Raw genomic sequence first — 22,533 nt, 5'->3', positions numbered from 1 at the left:
GCAGAGATGCAGCTGCCATGGAAAACAGGGAAACCCACTTACCTACAGCAGAGGTGAAATGTCCTTTCTGGCCTGCCCTCAGACTCAGATTTGACATGGACAATCTCACACACAGAATTGGTCTCTGCATCTAAAGGGAAAACCAAGCAGAACCTCATGTCTACCTTCACATTCAACTCCCAAGTATTCACTGCATAATGAGTGAAGGCCCCCAAGGCCACACATCCAAACCCTGCAGGACTCCTGCCTGGAACATTACCTGCGCTGGCCAGGGCCCGGACCTGCAGCGCTTCCAGAGGGATCATGTGGCGAAACCGGAATGGATCCCAGTCTTCATAAATGGAGGCTCTATGTGATCCTCCCTGGAAGGATTTCAAACACTGCATTTCAGGAAACGAGACACCCCGGGGCAGGCAGGCAGTCCTGCGCTCTGTGCTGAGGGCTCCCAGCCACAGACCTGCTGCCATCCTCAATTTCTCACCCCAACACCTCCCTGAGGGGCCTCTCTGTGGAGACCTTGCTGAAATCTGGACTAAAGCAGCCCTAGGGCCCAGCAGCTCTTAGCAACGCCCTCCGAAGCCAGCCAGGCCAGCCCTGGGTGCACACACAACTCGGGAACACACCCCAGTTTTGCTTCTCACTCTGAAGTCACCCTGTGCCAGCTGCCTTTCCCCATGCAGGCACCTCAAATCCCTCTCTGGTTTATGCCACAGGTAGGGATCACAACTTTCCCTATAGCACTGTAAACCATGCCCCTGCTGTAGCACTGCCAAGCTCAGCTTTAACTTGGAATCCCAAACAGCAGAAGGATTCCTGAGCCACTCCTGATGTAGCTGAGAGCAGCCAGCACTTGCTTGGTGGCACACAACACCCAGGGCACTGTGTGAGGTGACAGACATTAATTAGCTCTCAGACACTCACACACACTGACCAAAGAACCAAAGGCAAGAGACACATTCACAGTGACATCTTCATCCCTGACAATCCACCCCAGAGCAGGGAATGGATGTGGCAGGCATGGCAAAGGATAAAGGAAGGCTTGCTGTGCCCACCCAGATCCTCAGACACCAGGGACCACACATGGCAGAGCACACTCCAGCCCCACTTTGTGGAAAACAAAGCTCCATCATAGCCCCAGAAATGCCCATGGCATCACCCAAACAGTCCCTGCAAACTTACGAGTTTCTTCTTCTGTTTGGAACCATCCTTGTATACAAGGACCACGGCAGTTTTGAACACTGGAGGAGAAAGTTAGAGACAAAAGTCATGGAGTCAGAACCCCAGAATCCCAGGACGGTTGGGGTTGGGAGGGACCTCTGGAGATCACCCAGTCCAACCCCCTGCCAAGGCAGGGCCACCTGGAGCAGGTGACACAGGAATTTGGATTTTAGGGATGTCTCCAGAGAGGGAGGCTCCACACCCTCCTGGGCAGCTATTCCGGGGCTCTGCCCCCTCCATGGACAGAAATCCTTCCTCAGGTTGAGGTGGAACTTGTTGTGCTTCAGTTCATGGCCACTGCTCCTCATCCTGTCACTGGCACCACTGAGCAGAGTCTGGCAGCATCCTCTGACAGCCCCTGGGGCCATTTGTGTGGATTGAGGGGACATTTGTGTGGATTGAGGGGACATTTGTGTGGATTGAGGGGGTATTTGCATGGATTGATGGGATCCCCTCTCAGCCTTCCCTTCTCCAGAGTGACCAGGCCCAGCTCCCACAGCCTCTCCTCAAGAGAGTCCATAAGGCCTGGAATGGGTCTCCTCTATTCCCAAGCACACAAAACCTTTCACCTGAGCCAGGAAAGGAGGGTTGGAAGAACTACCAGAGAGCAGAACTGAGCGCTGGAGCTAAGAGACAAACCCATGTTTAAGTTCCAGCCAGCCCTGGGGAAAGCAATGCTCAGTTACTTTCAATATCTGCTAAGGCACAGCTGACAGGCTTTCCAACATGCAAAATGAAAGTCCTGGGATACAAACCAAATGCTGCCAGCTCAGGTTCCTTCTTCCACTTGCCCAGGGAAGCAGGGGGGTTCAGCCATATCACTGTGTTATGCAAGAGCAAGTCCCCCATGGAAAGGTCGGCGACCTGCCAACACCAACACATGCACAAGGGCGAGGGTTTTAATCAGCTCAAGGCATCTGATGTGAGTTTTCAGCTCAAGAACACTTGCCTGAAGTCTAGTCCTGAACAAAATTTCCCCTCCAGCAAACTTCTGGAGTATTTCATCAGCTGACTGCAAACATGTGCAAATAGACCAGGACGTTTAGCAAGAGATGCACATAAACCCTTAATTAATGAGCATAAATCAGAGTAAGTTAGAGTATAGCCCTTGGACGTCAGGGGCAAACACAGATGTTTTCTTTGCCTTTTCCTCCCCTTTACCCATTTTTCTCCCTACCAGTTTCTTTGTGTTTCGTTTGAACATTGAATCAGTTTGGGGTGAAGTTTAGAGACTGCATCAGGTGCAGTGGTCAAAGCACTCCCTCCCCACAGTTGCTGTGGCTTTTGACTCTGCCCAAAGGCTCCTCAGTGGACACACTGCTGGAAGTAAACTAATACAGGAGTTCCCAACTGCTGGGGGATGCAGCAACCAGACCGTTCCCCTTATGGTCCCCCAGAGCGACAAACTGAGGGCCATCCCCAGGCCAGGGGATGTTATCCCATCCCTCCACCCTCCCCTCAGTGAAGTCGGGATTGAACTCAATTCAAGTCTTGAACCGAGGTGGGATTTATCTGTTTGTGCCAGGATCTACTTCAATGGCACAGCAGGAAAGGTAAATACTGGATCCAGTTTAACAGGCACCACAATAACTTTTCCTTTTCCTCTGTGAATCTGACTGTCTGTTACCTCTTTTTTCTCCCCTGTTTGTTCTGCTATGAGTTGGTCAAACACTGCGCCATACTCTTCATGGATTTTCTGCATTTCATTAATGTGGCTGGCAACTTTGTTCATTGTTTTGATGGCCACTGGAAAAGAGACAGAGAGACAGGGGGTGAGCAAAGGGAATTTTAATCCTCCGAGAGGAAGGGAGGGGAGGAGGGCTCCAGAGCAGAGGTGAACCAGAGAAAAGTGGGGTTAACTCCTTACCATCAAGGTGATAATGTTCTTCACTGTCCACATCAGTGAGAGCAAAGAGCTCCTTGAGCAGGAGGGGGTATTTGAGTATCCTCTGGATGGGTTTGATGAGGTAAGACTCCAGGGTGGAGGAGTGCTGCCGGCGCGGGTTCTGGGCATCCAGGAACGCCTTGAAAGCAGTGTCTGTCTTGGCTGCAAGATTCAAATGAAGCCATTGGATCAATCGAAAATTGCATCTGCTGCCCTGAGAAAGTGACTTTTCCAGGTTTAAACTGGTTTACCCAGAGACATTTTGCAAGGAAGTGCAGATTTATTGGGCCCGCAGAATTAGACTGACGCCCTCCAGGATCTGAGTCACTGACGCTCTCCCCGGATGTGCTATTTAGGATTTCACAGCAGGCATCCACCTCCAGCACAGGCAATTTTTAATTTCACTATCCATGACAGAATTTCCTGAGTGGGAAGGGCCCCACAAGGGCCATTCAGTCCAGCCCCAGGCCCTGCACCCCAACAACCCCACCCCGGGCATCCCTGGCAGCGCTGTCCAAACGCTCCTGGAGCTCTGGCAGCCTCAGGGCCGTGCCCATTCCCTGGGGAGCCTGGGCAGTGCCCAGCAGCCTCTGGGGGAAGAGCCTTTCCCTGATCTCCAGCCTGAGCCTGCCCTGGCCCAGCTCCAGCCGCTCCCTGGGTGCTGTCCCTGTCCCAGGGAGCAGAGATCAGAGCTGCCCCTTGGGAGGAGCTGCACACAGCAATAAGTACTTCTGGTGTGGCAGCTATCTGAGAGCAGCACAAACTGTTTTAATCATCTGTTCCTTTTAAGCAAAGTCTCAAATTGGACTGTGAGGAGTCACTGCTTCTAAGCCCAGGTCTGGTTCTTGTTACCTCACTAAACCTTAAAATGCAGCACTGAGTCACAACAACATCAGGAGCTAGTGAGAGGCAGGAGCAGTAAACTGAGGCTAATGCACCCGATTCTGGGAGCACAGGCAGACTGGACACCTGACTGCCATCATCTTTTCTACCTGACTGCAACTGAATTTATAAAATTGCCATTTTCTCTGTTGCCCCCTCCACTGGAGCATAAGGAGGGAAGGGAAGGAGGAGGTGGTATTTATAGGCATACAAATTATTCAGTGCAGGAGCAATGCCACACAATTGCTTTTATTAGAGTCATGTCCCCTCCTGGGGCTGGGGGCTTTTTGCAGACAGTCACCTGATTTCAGTAAAGCAACTTAAGTTTCAAATCCAAAAGCCACCTGCACCTCAGCTGAGGACACCCAGTGATGCCTGAAATACAATCCCAGGCTTTGTAAGAGATTTCTCTCTGGAATGGAATTCTAAGTTCTGTTTGTGCCATAATTCAAGCACAACACCTTCTCATTTATAAATACAGTCAGCAATGGAAAAGAAAAGCAAAATAACCAGATCTACCTAGTCTACAGCTTTAACAATAAAATAACACCAAAAGAAAGCACAAATGTGACTAGCAACAAATCATTTATTTATGTATTCCACAGAGCTGCCAAGTATTCTTTGCAGCACAGGGAATAAAAGTTTACAAGCAGAAATGAAAAAAAGAAAAAGTGCACAGAAAAAAACATACCAAAGCCCCCCCCCCAACCCAACCAAGAAACAAAAAAACCCCAAATTTTTGACTGTCAGACATCCAGACGTTCTTTGAAAAGTAAGAGCTCCTCCCTCAATGGCATTGCTGCTACAACTGGAACCATTTGTTTGTTCAATGTCTTGGCCAAAAACGAATTGCATGAGGCACTGGTAACTCCAGGAGATTAACACTTCCACAGGGAAAAAACCTCCCTGTGAGGCAGGCTGGCCCAGGAGCCAGACCACAGGTCTTTTATCAACAACTCAGCAAGCCAAGCTCTGCTAGGAATTCCGACATGGAAGCTTCTCAGGCAAAGTAGGAAGAAGGCAAGAGGAAGCAGAGAGGGGAGAAAGAGCTAAAATATTTTAACAGTTTCCATAAAACATTCTCCCAGGCTGATCCTCTCCTAGGGATCCAGTGTTCCACCACCTTGGCCGGGGCTTCCATGGGATTGCCACCAGCAAGGACTCCTGGCACAGACTCCGGGAGGATGCAGAGGTCACTACAGAGCCACCACTCCTGGTTCCAGAGCACACTGTGACCCATCAGCACAGAGCACAGAGCCACGATGTGATTCCCACTCAGGAAATCTTCTCATGTGACTGAAAACAAACCAAACGTGCCAAGGGAGAATGAACAAAGGGTGGGGAGAGAAAAACTGCAAGCAGGGTGAGCCACCTCCTGTAGCGAGCTGCTCAGGTGTCACCACAGGGTGGTCCCACAACACCCACGCACTGAGCGCTCCAGGAGCCTCTGCAGACTTAGCTCCCTACTCCAAAGGCTCCTGGAGACCAGCCAGGCACACATGTGCCCCCACTCCTGCCCTGAGAGGTTTGGGGTGCAGTGAGCACAACCAGTGTGTGCCTGTGACAGCTCTGGAAGGGGCTCTTACCTTTCACCAGGACTTTGGGGACTTTCGTGTGGCTGGCACAGAAGGCACTGTACAGCTTGAACCGGTCAGCATAGTACAGGAAGGATCCACCCAGGGAGAACAACACTTTCTGGGATTAAAGGGGGGAAAAAAGCATTAGTAAAAAGGCATTTAGTTACTCTGCCTTCAGCCAGGGCATCTGAAGCTTCCACCCAGCTTTTGGAGGACAGGACAATGCAGTTTGAGTGTGTTTGCACACCAGGACATCACTGCTGGCATGAGCCCAGAGGAGGCTCCAGGCTGATCAGAGGGATGGAGCAGCTGTGCTGGGAGAGCTGGGATTGTTCAGCCTGGAGAAGAGAAGCTTCGGGGTGACCTCAGTGTGGCCTTGCAGTGCCTGAAGGGAGCCTGCAAGGAAGATGGAGAGAGACTCTTTACAAGCGGCTGGAGTGCCAGGACAAGGGGGAATGGCTTCAAACTAAGAGAAGAGTAGGTTTAGATGGGATATTGGGAAGGAATTGTTCCCTGGGAGGGTGGGGAGGCCCTGGCACAGGGTGCCCAGAGCAGCTGTGGCTGCCCCTGGATCCCTGGCAGTGCCCAAGGCCAGCTTGGACGGGGCTTGGAGCAGCCTGGGCTAGTGGAAGGGGTGGAACTGGGGGATCTTTCAGGTTCCTTCCACCCAAACCATTCTGTGACTCCATGATTCGTCCACCAGGAAACAGGCCCAGCCCTGGTGTGTGGAGTCAGCCTCTGTAATCAGCATCATCAGCCAAGTCCCAGCCTGGAGGCAGCACTAACTCCACCGGGACTGGGCTCACAGCTCCAGAGCTGCATTTAAGAGCCTCACTGACCTCAGCAATGGCCAGAGGCCACAGAGAGGACTGGATGTGTCTGACCTTGCAATGGATCAAGGCACTGAGGAGCTGCAAGCAACACTCATCCCTCACAAACACACCAAGGTGTTCACCTGCTTGGAGATGAGTTGGTGTTCGGGGTCAAACACAAACCCAGAACGTCTTGGAAACCAGACAGCACTTGGTGAGGGGCTGAGACCACACGTGGGCAGCTTGGGGACAGTGAGTGAGACAGGGAAGCAAAGTGCAGAACTGAAACCACAGAACTCCACATTTCCCAGTCTGCCTGCAGACAGGGCCCGGGCGCAGAAGTGAAAGCGAGCTCGGTGCAGCTGTTACGGGAAGAGCTGGAAGCAGCAGCACTCAGGAGAGCTCTCTCTGGAAGGCACTTCACTGGCACTCCTGTCTTGGAGCCCAGAGCACACAGGGGCCACAGAGGCTGCCTCCAGGAAAGAAGTGTCTCTGTGCTCTCCGTTAAGGGCACATTTCCCACCAACCAGAGCTGTGCTTTAGTTACAGGAGGGCAGTGGTCATGGCTGAGGCTCATGTTAAACAAACACCTGATGGCAAAGACAGTCATGCACAAAACCACAAATTCTTTCAACACTTCTTTCAGGGTTGTATGCTAGCTGAAGAGCAATCCCAGAGGAATTATTATTGTTGTTATTATTATTATTCATCCTGTCCTTTACCAAGGTGAGTGCTCAGAGCCAGACTGGAGTTCCCCAAAGGAAAAACATTCTGTCATCTCCTTGCCATGCCTCCAGAACCAGTACAACTGCATTAGAGACAAAATGAAATTTGTTTCCCCATTTCCCTGGGTTTTAAATGAAGTTTAAAGAGCTGCAGTTTACATTTCTACTTGTGAAGATGCACACCTGCTGAAAGCCAGGAGTATTTGCCACTATGGACCGAAAGTGCAAACACAAAATTCCATGTACTATTCTGATCTGTAGCCCGAGAGGGCTTCTGAACATGAGACTTGTCAGGACAAAGATTTTATGTAACTTTCCATTTCCAGCATTTCCTGACAGCTCAAGGCAAGAAATCTGGCAGAAGGGCAAGAATAGCACCAAAAAGCACATGGTTTCTAGTGCTCTATATGGCTAAATGTAGCATAAGCTACAACTGCAGCAGGATAATTTTTCAGCAGCACCAGCATCCGTTGAAAACTACTCTTAAATGGAAGGAGATGCAGGTTTTTACATGAGCAGTGGCAATAGCCAGAAAAATATGATGGAGAGCATTAAAGGTCTCCTCAAAATGTAAACAATGAGACAATACAAATAATGTGGTTTTATATATATAAAAGTAAACAATTATTACCTTAAATTGCTCAACTTTTTCAAGCTTTTCCAGGTCTGGAACCAGCCTTACTCCATCTTCCAGAGTTTTCAAGAACTCTACCTGGAATGCTACCATTTCAGTCAGATTCCCAAAGAGAACATCCAACTAATAAAAGGGGAAAAAAAAAAAAAAGCAGAATGCTGAAAATATCACTTTGAGGCTATATTCTGTTTTCTAGAACTGCAGTAATTCTCAGTCCAATTGTATAACCAGGAATGGTGTCAGGAAAAAGCAAGCTGCAGACATTATTGAGCAGCACCTTGATGCTCTACTCAATCCATTGTTTGAAAGGAGTGGAATTAAGTGAAATTAATTTCAGACAAACAAGCCCAGCTGGGTGGGCAGAGTGGAGGGGCAGGCAAAAGGTCTCTGGCTCAAGCAAAGGTCAGCATACCTCATCTGGTGTGAGGAAGGTTTCTTTCTGTAGAGGCTTCAGGTATCTCTCCATCAGGCAATTTAAGTCCTACAAATTCAGAAGAAGATTCCCATGTTGGTCCCTCAGACTGCCTCTGGATATTTACTGAGGTGGCAAATGATGCTTACCCAATCTGAGAATTCTTCCTTTTTACACACAACACGAAACAGTTGGATTTCACACAATTTAAGACAGGAGAAGGAAACATTTACACATTTCTAGTTAAAAAATCAATACCAGATCTCAGTGAGCAGTAACTGCGCACCAGCTAAGCCATTTCAAAACGACAGCCTCATCATCTGGAAATGCCTTATTTCAGGGGTTGCAGTTACATTTGAGGAACAGACTGCAGAATGGAATGCAAGCTCACCACCAGATACGCCCATGAAACACAGCCTGAAGGAGCAGAGAAGAACCAAGGGAGTTTTGCCAGGAAGCTGAGGCAAAAGCTTACCTTGACATAGGTGCGCTCGGTCTCCAGGAGCTCACAGATGACCTTCCTCAGCTTGTCTGCGTCCGTGAGCTGCCTCATGGTGCTCAGCTGGGGCCCTGCACAGTCCTGGGGGGGAGCACTGCAGTCAGAGGGGTTCATTTCATGCAGACTGCGACAGAAAGCAGCGACCTGCTCTGTGCTCTTTGGAGAGAAGGGAGAGGAAAGAGCAGTGGTAATACTTGAAATAAGAGCCAGAGGAACGAGGGGGCTGAGAGGGGTTTGTGGCTGAGCAGCTGCAGCTTGGGGACTTTTTAACAGGCACTACAAGTGTCTATCCTGTCTCTCTGTGACTGGGGATAAAGGGAAAAAAAAAGGAGTTGCAGAATTCAAATTAACTGAAGTACTGTTCAACTCCATTCCTGGTTTCAGAGACACGTGAATTTTAATTAAAATAGGCTCGTCCAGCACTTAAGATTGAAGAACTCACAGAGAGGCCCAAGAACTGGGAACCAAAAATGCCTGTGCAAACAAAACACACACCCCAGCCCCCTGGCAGTTCCCCAATGTGGGCTGCAGCAGGTCTGAGAACAGCTCTGCTAACACAGGGCAGAAACCATCCACCCCGGGGTTTGGGGAAGCACAGCCATCCCAGCTAAAGCCTCTCCAGGCTCCAGCACAAGCTCTTTGGGAAAGCAGCTGCATCCCTAAGCTGTGTCTGGGAATGTGCCTCGCAGGGTGAACTTCCCTGGAAGTGTCATTTCCCAGAGCTGCTCCCTCTTGTTGCTTTCTTTAATATTTAATCAACTACCTATATATAAAGGCAGTTATCCTCACTTCACCCCCTCGTGTTAGATCATTCCCTCACATCTTTCATTACACTGAAAAGTTTGGAGCAGGAATAGTCTCTGGTGTCAGTGACGACAGCCCCAGGCTTCCAGGATTGCCAAGGCAGCCGTGGGCTGTGTCCATGCCTCCCAGAGACCTGGAGGGAAAAGAGCTGCTCCAGTGATCACACCTGATAATACTGCCAGGGGATCTTAATCCAGGTTCAGTGTTTTCCCAGCACTGCCTCTACAGCCCCCCAGTTCAGGAATTTCTCCACGGAAAGGGTGGCCAGGCACTGGCAGGGGCTGCCCAGGGAGGTGTTGGAGTCCCCATCCCTGGAGGTGTCCAAGGAAGGCCTGGAGGTGGCACTCAGGGCTCTGGGCTGGGGACAAGGTAGGGACTGGGGACAGGCTGGACTCCATGGTCTCAGAAGTGTTCTCCAACATGGCTAATTCTGTCATTCTGTGAAACAACTGACCCAAAATCAGCCTGTTCAAGCAGAGAAATGCGAAGAGAGCAGAGGAAAAAAAAAACTAACAAAAGAAAAAAAGGGGGAAAGGAAAAGAAGGGAAAATAAAGCACATCCCCACCTTGCAGTTTGGAGACAAAGCTCTGCCTCTGGGACATCACTTCACTCCCACCCACTGGTAGTTGTGATCTCCACATTTTTTAAGCCATGCAATCTGCTCACACAGAGCTATTTCCTCTCTGTGCACCTACAATCCATGCTAGGACAAAGAAGGATTTCACCCCCTTTCCTCAGAGGTCTCTTAGGGCCGCAGATGCTCCCCTGAGGTCCCACTGCACAGCACATGAGCAAAGATGCTCATTACACAAAGGATCATTTTTTCAGGACACAAGTGTAAGCCCAGAACTCATTGTATCTGACTTTGGCTGTCTGTACAAAAATGCCTCTTCAACACACTTCATTACAGGGAAAATATTCATCTTCAGTTTCTCAGGTTTAACTCAGATGTGGAAGAAAGTTGCAAGTTGATGGCAGGAGGAAGCAGTGAGTTGGACCAGCCCGTTTCCACTCCCTCTGTTCCTGGCATGTGTCACTGAGATTTGAGATTTATTAGTCTTAATTACTCAATAATTCCTGTTACTTTTCAACAAGGTTCCACTTATACTCATTGTGCTCTTAAGTACAAAACACACCGAAACTTTTAGATTAGATCTGCATCAAACTTCAGCCGGTGTGACCTTGATCCCAACAGCCCCAAATCCACCAAGGGCAGCAGGTGAAAGCCTGGCTCCAGCACAGGCTAAAACACCTTCCCAAGCTCCCTGCTCTGCTGGGAAGGCACAGAGAACTGCCAGCTCAGATATGATAACCTGAGCCTGCAGAGACCCAAGATAGGCAGGGTTTTTGCCCAGCAATATTTGGCTTTGTTAGCACTACTTGAGGCAGACGTGTCCAGTGGTGTTTTGCTTTGAGAACCTAAAGTACAAATAAATCCAGTTCCAATGCATAAAGCACAATCTGCAATCCATCCCCAAAATAAACCAAGTGTTTGAAGCAGTTCCTGCCTGCCACCCTGCAGATCCTGCTATCCTGTGCATGCTCCTGCAGGGAAAGATGGGTCACCCAGAAAGAGACCAAAAATCTGCTGCAGGCGTGAAACACCAGCTCAGCACTGAAGTTGAAGTAACTCGTGGAGGCATGTGGTGTGCCCCAGCAGGAGCAGTTACACCCATATGGCAGGAAGGAAGTGTGGAGGACTTCCCAAAGCCTTATCTCCACTTGTGCACGCTCAATAAACAGCTTGTGGGCTCCAGCCACAGCCAGCGCCGCCTCCCCACTGCCCGGCCCCACATCTCCTCGGGAACGGCCCACACGGCACTCACCCCTCACTCTTTGGACAAAGTCTCCAGCACAATCACGTTCACAAACCTGTTCTCTTGCTTGCTCACTGAACAAGCAGTTGTGGTGTGTGACCCCCAGTGAGCAGGGAGGTCTCCCAAGGTGTCTCCTCAAGGCTGAGGGCTCCTTGCCACCACAGAGCCCTGCTAAGCGATTACGACTTGCTGAACTCTGAATTCTTAGCCAAGGCATATAAAGCACTGGCTGTGCAATATAACCCTTCAGACACAAACCACTGACCAAGTCTAGGACTAGAGCAGATCCACCTGCACCAAAACCCCTCTCTGAGCTTAGCAAACAACGGATCCTTTCTGACCCTCATCCCTCAGTGTGAGGTTGCAGTAAATAACCAGGTGAGCCTTGCCATCAAGCCTTGTTAAACCACTGTCATAGCGACCAGCAAACGTGGTCACCTTACCAGTCCCTATCAATAAAAATATTGTTGCTTCTCTCCTAGAACTGAAATGCACGACTCCACCTGCAACAACTGCTGTGCTTCACCTCTGAGCACAATCCTGTCTACCCAGCATTCCCTTTAAAAAATCCTTTTCCAGACACAAAGCAGACACACATTGCACACGGGGTGCTTCAGGGCACAGCAATTTTGGTGAAAACTCTCAAGCAGATTTCACAAAAACCTCTCTGTCCCCATTTTCCCAGAGAAAGTGGATAGAGTAGGGAAGGTCTGGAATAGAAACAGATCCTTTTATCTCTCTGCACCAGCTCTGCCAGCAGTGACAATGACAGCACTAAACCAGGATTTCTTTGGGAGAATTACGGCATCACACTTCAGACACAATCCTGCAGGCACTCCCTTCTAGCAAGCTGAAAATTAGACTGCAGGCTGCCACAACTGGACTGGAAAGCGGAGTTCACAAACACATTAACCCCTGCTCGGGAAGGGGCTCAGCGGAGGAGCCAGGCTCACATCCTTCCCGTGGGGGAGGATCAAGGACGTTCACAACCACGGCGCTGCGGCCCACAGTGGGCAGCTCTGGCTGCCCCGTAGTTTTGAAAGCCATTCCCTGCTGTGTTTGCCACGCAAAGGCATCGAGGTGCCTGGCAGCAGGCAGCTCGCCCCTGGCCCAGCACAGAGCACCTCTGGGCAGCACACGCCAGGCAGCAGTGCCCTCCCAAACAAAGCAAGGCAAAATGCATCCTTTTAGCACCGCCAGCGCCCTGGCACGGCAACAAAGAGCCTCTGCAGGGCACACACGCTCCAGCTCAGCCTGCGATTCGGAACCTGCACACTGAACGGCACGACAACGCCGTAATGCCGGTTCCGGAGCCCGTGCCCTCGGATCTGCTCACCAGGTACAGCATTCGGTGCAGGGAGTCCCCGTCCCTGGCAGCGCTCCCGCTCCGCAGCTTTCGGCTCCCCCTCCAGAGCGCCGACATGGCCCGAGAGGCAGCGCTGCGGGGCTGTCACCGCTGCGGGGCTGTCACCGCTGCGGGGCTGTCACCGCGCCGGCCGCACAGTGCCACCGCCGCACAGTCATCCCCGGCTGCTCCCCGGCGCTCTCCCGCTCCTCCCAGGCGCCCCGAGCAGCGCCCACCTCCCCGCCGGCACAGCCTCCCCTCCCGTGCCATCTGCTCACCGCATCCACGGGATCCCGAGCCGGGCGAAGCCGGAGCTGGGCGCTGCTGGCGGAGGCAGCTCGGCAGAGGAGCTGGAGCACAGAGGAGCGGAGCCAGGGCAGCCGGGAATATCCGTGTGTGCTGCTGCGGCTCAGCACGAGCCCGCTGGCTGCGAGCGGCGCTGCTCGGGAATATCGAACAGCGGAATGGACACGGCACCCAATTAGAGCAACTTAAAAGAGCCGGTTCTGCCGCGGGGAAACCGACCCCGCAAATCCCCCCTTTTAATCCTTTCACGTCTACTGCAACACGCTGAAGGTTTGGGGACTTATGCTGGTCTCGAGTAATGCTGCAGAGAGCAGCCGACCTACTTTTCTTGGAAAAAATCCCTCCAAGTGGCACAAGCATGCACACACAGAGCCCATCAATCATGCTCCCCAAGCACCACTGCTGCCCGGTAATTGGCCTTTACAGCCACAGGCAGATGTCTGCAGTTAGAAACAGGCAGAAACCAGTGTCCCACAGTAATTGTAACTGGTGACACTTCTTAAAACACTTCCCCAATTAAATTCAAAGGACCACGACAGGAAAAGAAAATACACAAAGGCTGATTCTGAGATTCAAAACAGCACCTATTTTAGCCTTTGGCAACCTGCAACATCAGGAACTTGCTCATACACTCAGTTTTCTGGGTACCCCCTTTGAACTTCAATATTGAAAAGGCCAAAACAAGCAGGTCACCACAGGGGCAAGTAACCACTGAAGAAATGACCCTGGTGTGAAACGTTTCTGATGTTCTGTTGAATAGAGGGCCATCCCCCCCATTTCATAAACAAGCCTGAAAAGGTGGCAGAGAGCACGCTTTCCTTCCCCCACTCTTCTCCCTCCCAGCTCTCTCCTCCCCTTCGGTCCTACATGAAATGGGCACAGAAAGGAAAGCCAGAAGCCCATCCCAGAGCAGAAGCCACTTGTAGAAAAGCTCAGGCCAGTGCCAGTTGCGTGGCTTAAGGAAAAGGGTTGCACCTGGAAAGCGCCTTGCTTGCTACCCTTCACACAGATGTCATCCCAAGAGATAAGAGGGTGAAATTAGATAGGGAGTGAGTTCAGAGAACAGCAGCTATCCCACACCACTGATACCTTGGCCCACCTTGGCAAAGGGTTTCCAGTGTTTTACCAGAACAGACACAGACACCTTATCTTCCCTTATTCTATATAATGGAAACATTACTTTGACAACAGCGACGGAGAAGAAAGCTCTGCATCACCAGGCCTTTAGGACATACAGAAGACAAGCTTCTCAGGAAGGGGAGGAATCCTCAGAGCTGCTGCTGTACCTCCAAATCCTTCAGCACCACCACAGCTCGGAGGCTTTTGCAGGTTAAGAAGCAAAAGCACCACTCCGAAGGAAACACACACCCACGTGCACACATGCTGGTCTGGGGGAAGGGACAGAGGAAGCTGCAGCCAGGAGGAGGAGGGCGAGGAGGGAGGACACATTCCAGGGCCTCCTGTGTCACACAGCCCCCTGCCACCTGCCTGACAAAGGCAGCAGGGACCAAGCCCAGCTTTTGGTGGGATTTTCCCCCACTTACCTTCACACAAAGCCTGTGCTATGAGAGCAGTTGAACGTGGGCTGTGAGCACCTCGCTCCTCTCCTCTTCTCTTGAATTATTGATGCTCCCCTAGGATCTCTTTGCTGGCTGGAGAGCCAGGGAGCTTCCTGGGGAAGCTGGGAGCTGTCCCTCTCTGCAGTGCATGGCACAAGACACCCCAAAGGCTTTTTTGGGATCTCCAGCTCCTAATGTTGCCTCTGTGCTGGAAGGAGGGGAGCTCTGCATTTAGCTGGGGAGCTCTGATGCTGGAACATTCCCCTGCTGACCAGCGGTGAATGGATGGGAGTGCTGCTTTAGCCAAGGAGGGCAGAAAAACAAAGGGAGTCTCCCCTGAGCTCCACTATCCAAGGCTGGGAGCTGTGGCAGCAATGGGACATAGGGGAACGTGGCACGAGGGCAGAGCCTTCCCCTTCCCACATACAAAAATAGCCCCTGTGAAACAGCCTTGAGGACACCACCTTAATCTTCTGTGCCATAATCCCAGGAGCATGGAAAGGTGTGGGAGTGCATGGACAGGAAAACAACTTGGTTTTTCTCCTCGCCGTGTGTGACTTCCCATGGGGAAACACACATTGCAAGAATCTTTCCTTCCCATGCACATCAGCTTTCCCAAGCACACAGAAAAGCCAAGGAATTAGGAAAATCCTCAGATGAGCTTTTCTTCTTCCCCACTGCCATATACTGGAATTTTCTATAGGCACTGCAGGATAATTTGGGGGTTTCTACAGTCAGCAAGGAAGGCGCTGAGTACAGAGCACAGACAGCAGCATCCCTGAGCTTGCCAAACTGTGTAGGTTAGATATATTCCATAGGTACTCGTGTCCTTTATTTGTGGGAGAACATTTCAAGCAGTTTGAAACAGAAAAAATAAAGCCTCACTCCTCTTCACCCCACACAAATACAGAGCCATATTTCTGTATCCCAAAAGGAAACACGCAGTGATGTCAACATTTCACTGCCAGACAGGCAGAAGCTCCTCCCGTTGGAAACCAGGGCTCCTTGGAGCTGGGAGTTACTCCTCCAGGATGGAATATTAAGCATTAAAGCTGCTAACACCCATTTCTCAGTTTGACTAAATCTGCTGAGCTGCAGAGCTAATCGGGTAATCCTTACGACTTGTGCAGGTAATTACAGCTCTGAGCATCCAGGAGACAAGAGGCAAAACCCCCCAGCCTGTGCACAGCTCAGCAACAGAAAGCCCTGGAAAACCCATGGAGAGCACTGATTCCCCAGCAGCCACGTGCTGTGCTCAGTGCCCTGCCACAGCTTCCTTTGACAGAACAGACTCTGCTCAGAGCATATGAAAATCCCACATATTTACAGTTAGAAATCCCAAACTATCAACAAACACCTCCACTCACTGAAGAAGAAATTTACAGGCAAAAATCCCAAACTATCAACAAACATTTCCACTGACTGAAGAAGAAATTGTTTGCACTTACAAGAAAAAGTTCCTCAATAAAACCTTTGTGAAAGAAACTCTGTGAGTAATCACCTTCTCTGTGAGCATTGCGTGTTTTCCCTTATCTGACTTCCACTGTCTGGCTATCAAGGGACAAAACTCCAGGCAGGAGTGACACCAGGGATCAGGAAACGAGAGGCCAAGGTCTTTTCCTTCCTTTCTCGGCAGTAGAGCAGCAAGGGGCCAGCCCAGAGCTCACTACAACACATCTTGGTTAAAATAGGAGAGAAAACATGCACAGAGAGAAAACACCAACAAACTGAGATCCAGTTCTCACTAGAACTGTGAAGAAAAGTAGCTGTAAGATCTCACCATCACCTGCATCACAAATACCTAAAAGCAATCAAGATAACCTCGCTGGACTGTGCCTCAGGAGCCACCGATCATCACCCACTGTCACCGAGTGTGAACCACCAACCACTGCGGAAGGTCCCTCAATCGATGGCAATTAGAAACCCATTTGCACAAGCTCTTAGCTATAACTGCAGAGTTTGGCTTCAGTTTAAGGCAGATTGGCCATGGCTGGTTTGAGGCTAGAAACCTGCATTATTGCTTTAAGGAAACGCAGTTTAACTTACGTGTGTCATAAGCCTAGAGACAAGAAAGAATGAGAAATCCTAATGACCCACGTGGTGCAGTGGAGCTGTTCTGGGGATGGAAGTGATAACCAGCCCATTTTAAAACTGTGTGGGGTCATTATCACAAGGTACTGAGGATGTGGACCCACCCTGGAAAAAAGGCACAAGTCTCGCTGAAGAGGCAGCAGGTGACTGCCACAATCAAAGTCGTGCCTTGTTCCATTCAGGATCATCCATAAACACCTTCCAAGAAAAAACAGCGTTTTCCCAGGAAGGGTGCTCCAGTCTGACTGCTCTCCCTGTCGGGTGAAAATTGAACCTCCTCACCTTGCTCATCTTGTCGGCCTCGTCCGATGACTCCAGGTCCTGCGCTTCCGCCTCCTCCGGGGCCGCCTCGGTGGAGCTGTCGGGGTCACTGCAGAGGGAGTGCCCTGCCAAGAGTGACACGGGTGTGAAAACACAGCCAGAATTCCCCAAAATCCCCAAGAAAGGCTGGGAGCAACCATGGAGTTCCTGTGGAACACGAGCACATTCCAACAGGAGGTTGTGCCAGAGGCACCCAACGACCTCTGAGGAGGGTTTGCAGCACAGCTTTAAGGACAGGTGTAAAAACAAATGGGTTATGACCAGACATCATTTCACTGGGAACTACAGATTCAGAGATAAGGCTGAAATGTCACACTGAAATTCTGACATGCAGCATTCATTGCTTGGCTGGTGAGCAGTGCCAAGGACCTTTCTACCCCAGTGGTTTCACATGGAAACTGTGGTAAGCAGCTCTTGGTGCTGGCCAGCCAGCCATGGCTCACGTGGGACATTTCTGGCCTGACACACTCACTTGCTGAGAAAACAAACCCAGTTTCAGGAGTTTTTAGGCGTCAGGACCCAGTGTTCAGCTGCTGTTCAGGCAAGCTTTTAAACCCCATTATCAAAAACAATTTGCATGACTGTGCAAGATTTCCACTTCGTTATGTCCAGAGATAATCCGGAAAAACCAGAATTCTGGAAATAAATTCAGAACATATTCTGCACGCTGGGATGGAGCCAAGTTGGGCATCGAGGAAATGGAAAGGACATAAAAGGTAGCTCAGAGCTCAGGCCCCTCTTCTGAAAAGGGAGGGTTTGCCTTGGAAAGAGATGTGCCTGGAGGGGTTCTTTGGCAACCCAGAATCTATTGGAAGAAGTGGTATTTTCTGTAAGAAGTTCCGTTTTCTGAGCCTTGCCCAGATCTTATCAAATCTCACCATCAGCTTTCCACTCTCCCTATTAACTTGTGAAAAAGAATTCTTAAACCCCTCGAGGTATCCATTTCAAAAACCAGAGAAGATAAGTGCTGTGTGCCATAATTTGTGTGGGGCAGTCGTGGTTTCTCACTGCAATTAGTTTCCCTTCTCAAACTGTGTGAAATGCACCTTGCAGCTGCTTCTCAGCCAAAACCAAGGCAATAATATTTGTTCATATTACTTTTAAGCCACCCCTTTATCTTTTCCTGCAACTTAAGCCCCATTTAACCTGTTTCGTGCACTTTCACCAAGCAGACAGGAATCTTTCACACAGCACGTGTGCTCAGGCTGTTTCTGATGCCTTTGGCCACCACAGAGGTGAGCAGGTTTATCTGCTGCTCATTAACTGCGGTCAGAGCAACAAAGCTGCCCCTTCCTGCCCATTAATTCCTCCCAGTTACCGCCCCACTTCTGTCAGGATCGTTCCATCACCTGCTTTTTACCCTGCGAATCCTTATTTAGCTCTGCCAGGAGAACGTGCTGCTTTCCTTCTTCCTGACCACTGCCACCTGCTGCCTTCACAGGACATTAAGGAATGAGAAGGGGAAATCCAAAAAAGCAGCAGGAAAAGGGGGTCAAAACCCTGTGGCCCCAGCACAGAGGGAGGGCACAGGAGCCCCCAGGCTGCCTCAGCAGTGTCATACCTGTGACAGTGTGACCAACGCCCATCAAATAACTCCCACTTGTGGCTACAACCAGCAAAACAGAAGGAAGTTTTATATCACAGGAGCAAAGGTGCTGGGGCTTAAAGGCCTGGAGAATCATGGAAAGCTTCAGCATCAGCCCAACACTTGGCTATAATTTTCCACAGCTGCTGCTTCCAGTCTGCAGGGCTGGTGTAACTCAAGATTTTAAAATTAGACTTCCACGATGTGTGGTACCTCTCTTAAAGCCTCCTTCTTGCTGCTGGCCTAGATATTTATTCACTACTATTTATATATTTATTTACTACTATTCACATATTTATTTATTATTATTACTATTTGTATATTTATTTCAATGCAGCTCTGCCAGCTGCAGCACAAAGCTCCCAAGTGTGCACCCTGCTAACACAAAATACAAACCAGGAATCCTGCACCTCAGTGCCCAGGCTTCAAAAAAAAACCCCAATAGCATCTATTTGGGCAGTTTAACAACAGTTGCCTTAATCCCAATGCTGCCAGGGAATGGCCCCGTTATGACAACAGAATACCTCGCTGAAGAGGCTCTGTCGTCAAATGCAACGTTTTTGACAGGAGTTGTTAGGGAATGGTGTCTCACATTAAATTTTTATTTAAGGTGACATTTCCCCTGTAAATCCGCAATAGAACAGAGTATGTGCTTCTTTCTTCCTTGCAAAAGAACTGTGGTTAGCTCTGAACACTGAACTATGACAGGAGCGCGTGCCCTGGGACGCCGGGAATGAGGGATATCCACGGGGAAATCGGGAGCACCAGCCTCGCCTCCTGCAGGTCCAGGCCGCCAGAGGGCGAGGCAGCACCGCAGGAATTTGGGGAACTCGTGATGAAAAATGAATTCTTATCCCAAACCCCTCCGGTGGCTGCTGCAGGAAGTGCACCGGAATTGCTAAATAAGCACTGAATGAGAACAGTGCTACGGAAGGTCTGAAAGCAGCCGTCAGCCTCGTGAAAATAATCCTGAAGAAATTGACCTGAAGGTCACTGCTGGCCTCAGCTGGTTCTGAAATCCAAACTATACTCAGTCCAAGGAGGCCTGTGATGGACGAGGATGGAATAAAAAATAGTGGCCGTTCTTACACCGCAGCAGAAGTTTGTTGCAGTTTCACAGCACAGATTTAGCCTGTGTGTTAATAACTCCAGCCTCTGGCTGCTTTCTGAATGACAGAAGAGCAAACTCCCTAAAACACCCACGTGCTCCCTGTCAAGGGGGACAGATACACCCATTCCAAGCAGAGGGGGCACTTTTTTTTTCAGTCTGTATCCATTCTGCGTGGTGATTTATAAGCTTCACATTATCCCCCATGCTAAAGATCTCCAAAATACAGCGGCATGCAAAGCCTACACCTCAGAGGCTCTGCCCCACAGTGAAAAAAGGGAGTGAATTGTGGGGAGACTACAAACAAATATGGGTACTACTCCCATTCCCAAATCCCCTTCTAACAGCAGAGTACCTTCCTGACGATCTGGGGGAGGATCCAAGGCTGTGTTCCCAGCTTTCAGCCTCTCATTCCCTGCTCTGAGGGGAGCAGAATGGGCAGGCAGAACACTCCTCGTGGAGAGGGGAGACAGAGCCCACTGATCCTTTTAGGCAATAAGGAAAACCTGCTCCAGACAGAACCAGAGCTAATCCTCCTCAGCCAAATTTATGCAGGCTGTGTTAGCAGGAGAGAACCCAGAGCCAGGAAAAGCAATAATAGATGAAAGGAACAGAACTTGTGGCTCTGCAAAGGCAGCACTATTCCATGGGGAAAGCATCCATTGTGCCCACGATGGCAGCTCACATCAGTCAGAGATCTAAAACTCAAGGTCACCTCCAGATTAACCTGTTAAGCAAACACAATGAAGTAAGCACGGCCACAGGGCTGATTTGCAGCTCCAGCTCAGCATGTGCAAGAGAGCTGCGGATGATGAAAGAGCTGTGAGAGACATCGGATTTAACAAGAGCTCTGGCAGACGCTCCAGGAAGGCCAACTCCCAGAAACACAGCCCTGCTTTGCTCCTCTAGACCTCCCACTGAGCAGCAAGGCACCAGGAAAGCTTCCTTAAAAAAAAAAAGTAACACATATCTTTCATATTTTGAAAATACACAATATAATTTCCCTCATCCAGAAATAAAATGTACCCTTTGCTGCCTTCACAGCTGATGAAGAATTGCTAGTGAAGAGGATAATGCTAAGACACCAGCATGATCCTACAACCAGAGGCTGGGTTCCTGGAGAATGGATGTGTTCACAGGTGCTGTGTGCCTGCTGGCCCTCTGACCCTGAGGAGAGGGGGCTGCACTGCCCCAGGGCCACGGACAGAATCTGTGTCCTATAAATAAAGCATTCAGCAGAAATCATGGAGCTGATGTGCCCGGCCAGCCAAACTGCCTGGAATCAACAAGGACACAAATAAATAGGTCAGTGGGTATTTCGTACTTGACTGCTCTCTGCAAGAAGCTGTGGAGCCAAGAACAAAAATCTAGGATACAGCCACAATATCCCAAATAAGAGCACAGACCTGTTTGTAAACATCACATGGATCCCACTTTACGTAGCGGGTCCCTGACAAAGCACAGGAGCAGAAGAGGAAAGGCTTCAGTACAACACTGTGTTCTACAAACACCTGAATAGAGGGAAATGGGTGGGGAAAATCACCTGCTGCCCAATCACACACTTGGGTGCAGAGCCCTGACTGCACTCCCACCTCGGGCTAAGCCATCCCAAATTATTTCATGTGGCAACTACGGGCGCTTCCAGAAGCTGCCAGGGACACCCGCACTTCTCCTGCTGGCCGAAGAAATATTCCCCTCCCTTTGCGAGGGGAACAGAGGCAGATCCCAGCCCAGCATTCCCTGTGTTTAGAAGGAACGGGAACGTTCAGGAGGGAGGTGGTTTGTCCCAGCAGGCACTTCACGTGCTCTCAGGAAAGCAGGAGCTGTTCCACACCACTGCCCAGCCCTGGAGGAGCTCACAAAGGAGACCAGGCAGGACTGGAGCTCAGGGCAGCACAAAGGAAGTGTGGCTGCAAAGCAGCAGGGGCGGTGATGGTGCCGAAATGTCTGTCAGCCACATCCGACCTCTTCCTTTCCCACACAGTTATTACAAAGGATGGGCTCCTGGGACACTGCACTGTCCCACCCTCAGCAAGGGAAAGGAGCCCTCAAAGACCCTCAAGATCACGGTGCAGGGATGGCAGTGGCAGAGAAGCTGCTTGCTGGGACCCGCTGTGGAGCCCCCATGTCCCGGGATGTCCCTGCTCTGCTCAGGAATCACTGAAATCAGGAATCATCGTGTGAACACAAATGCCAGCTCCCAACCCTCTACTCCCCGGGCAGACACCTCAGGGAAAAGCTGAGCTACGAGGACCCAGCATTCAGGGTTTCAGTGAAAAATCACAGGCAAGGACAAGAGGCTGGTGAAAAGCTGGTGTTGAGTAGGAAATGGGGGCATCTTGTGGCCAGCTATGGAAATGTACAAGACTACCTCGATTTTCCAGCACAAAAGACTAACTGGGAAAACCTCCATTAAAATTAAAAGGACAATATGGCTTGAAAATGTTGAATTTTAACTGCCTGTCCAGGTTTAGTCCACATCTTACATGAGGTTGCTTTTAGCAGTCCCCTCAAAGGGATTTGCAGTAAGCTGTTTGGGAGCTTTTCTTGCTCCCTCTTTTCCACCTGCTATGAATATCACACTCCCCAAAGCCAGTCTCAGCTCAGAATAGTTTTGATTAGCTAGAAACTACTTCATTTTGGTAATTCCACTGATTTTTCCTGTATTTTAAATGATTCAAAAAAACTGAAGCAAGAGGTACAACCAGTGTCCTCTTCTATTGTAAAATCCAGAGGAGCATGTAGAAATTTGAGAAGCCAAACTCCTGGCAAAGAATTCCCAGTTGCTATAGATGAATCTTCTGCCAGCTGGGTTCTCTGAGCAGGGCAGTGTCATGAGCAGGAACGTCCCTCCCCATGGCAGTGTGCTGTGGGATCACCTGGATATGTCAGGCTGTAATGTCAATCCCTGTCTTTAGCTGTTTTAAAAAGTCCCTGTGAGTTATTCATGCA

The 22,533-nt window shown here is 50.1% G+C and overlaps 1 protein-coding gene across 2 annotated transcripts in view; it reads right to left on the bottom strand.

Annotated features, from left to right (window-relative positions):
- Positions 1–22,533, bottom strand: part of TIAM1 (TIAM Rac1 associated GEF 1) — a gene marked incomplete at both ends in the record, with an annotated part of 67,689 nt that overhangs the window by 3,302 nt on the left and 41,854 nt on the right. For both annotated transcript variants that reach the window (XM_082278919.1, XM_082278920.1), the window contains 11 exons: positions 43–130; positions 260–362; positions 1,180–1,238; positions 1,974–2,082; positions 2,846–2,964; positions 3,086–3,265; positions 5,572–5,680; positions 7,731–7,856; positions 8,146–8,214; positions 8,621–8,800; positions 16,850–16,953. In XM_082278919.1, the coding sequence (XP_082135045.1) occupies positions 43–130; positions 260–362; positions 1,180–1,238; positions 1,974–2,082; positions 2,846–2,964; positions 3,086–3,265; positions 5,572–5,680; positions 7,731–7,856; positions 8,146–8,214; positions 8,621–8,800; positions 16,850–16,953 (1,246 nt within the window). The remainder of the gene's footprint in view (positions 1–42; positions 131–259; positions 363–1,179; positions 1,239–1,973; positions 2,083–2,845; positions 2,965–3,085; positions 3,266–5,571; positions 5,681–7,730; positions 7,857–8,145; positions 8,215–8,620; positions 8,801–16,849; positions 16,954–22,533) is intronic.

The sequence above is a fragment of the Coloeus monedula genome (genome assembly GCF_965178545.1).
Source record: "Coloeus monedula genome assembly, chromosome: 3".
NCBI lineage: Eukaryota > Metazoa > Chordata > Aves > Passeriformes > Corvidae > Coloeus > Coloeus monedula.
This window is presented reverse-complemented; position numbering and strand designations above follow the sequence as displayed.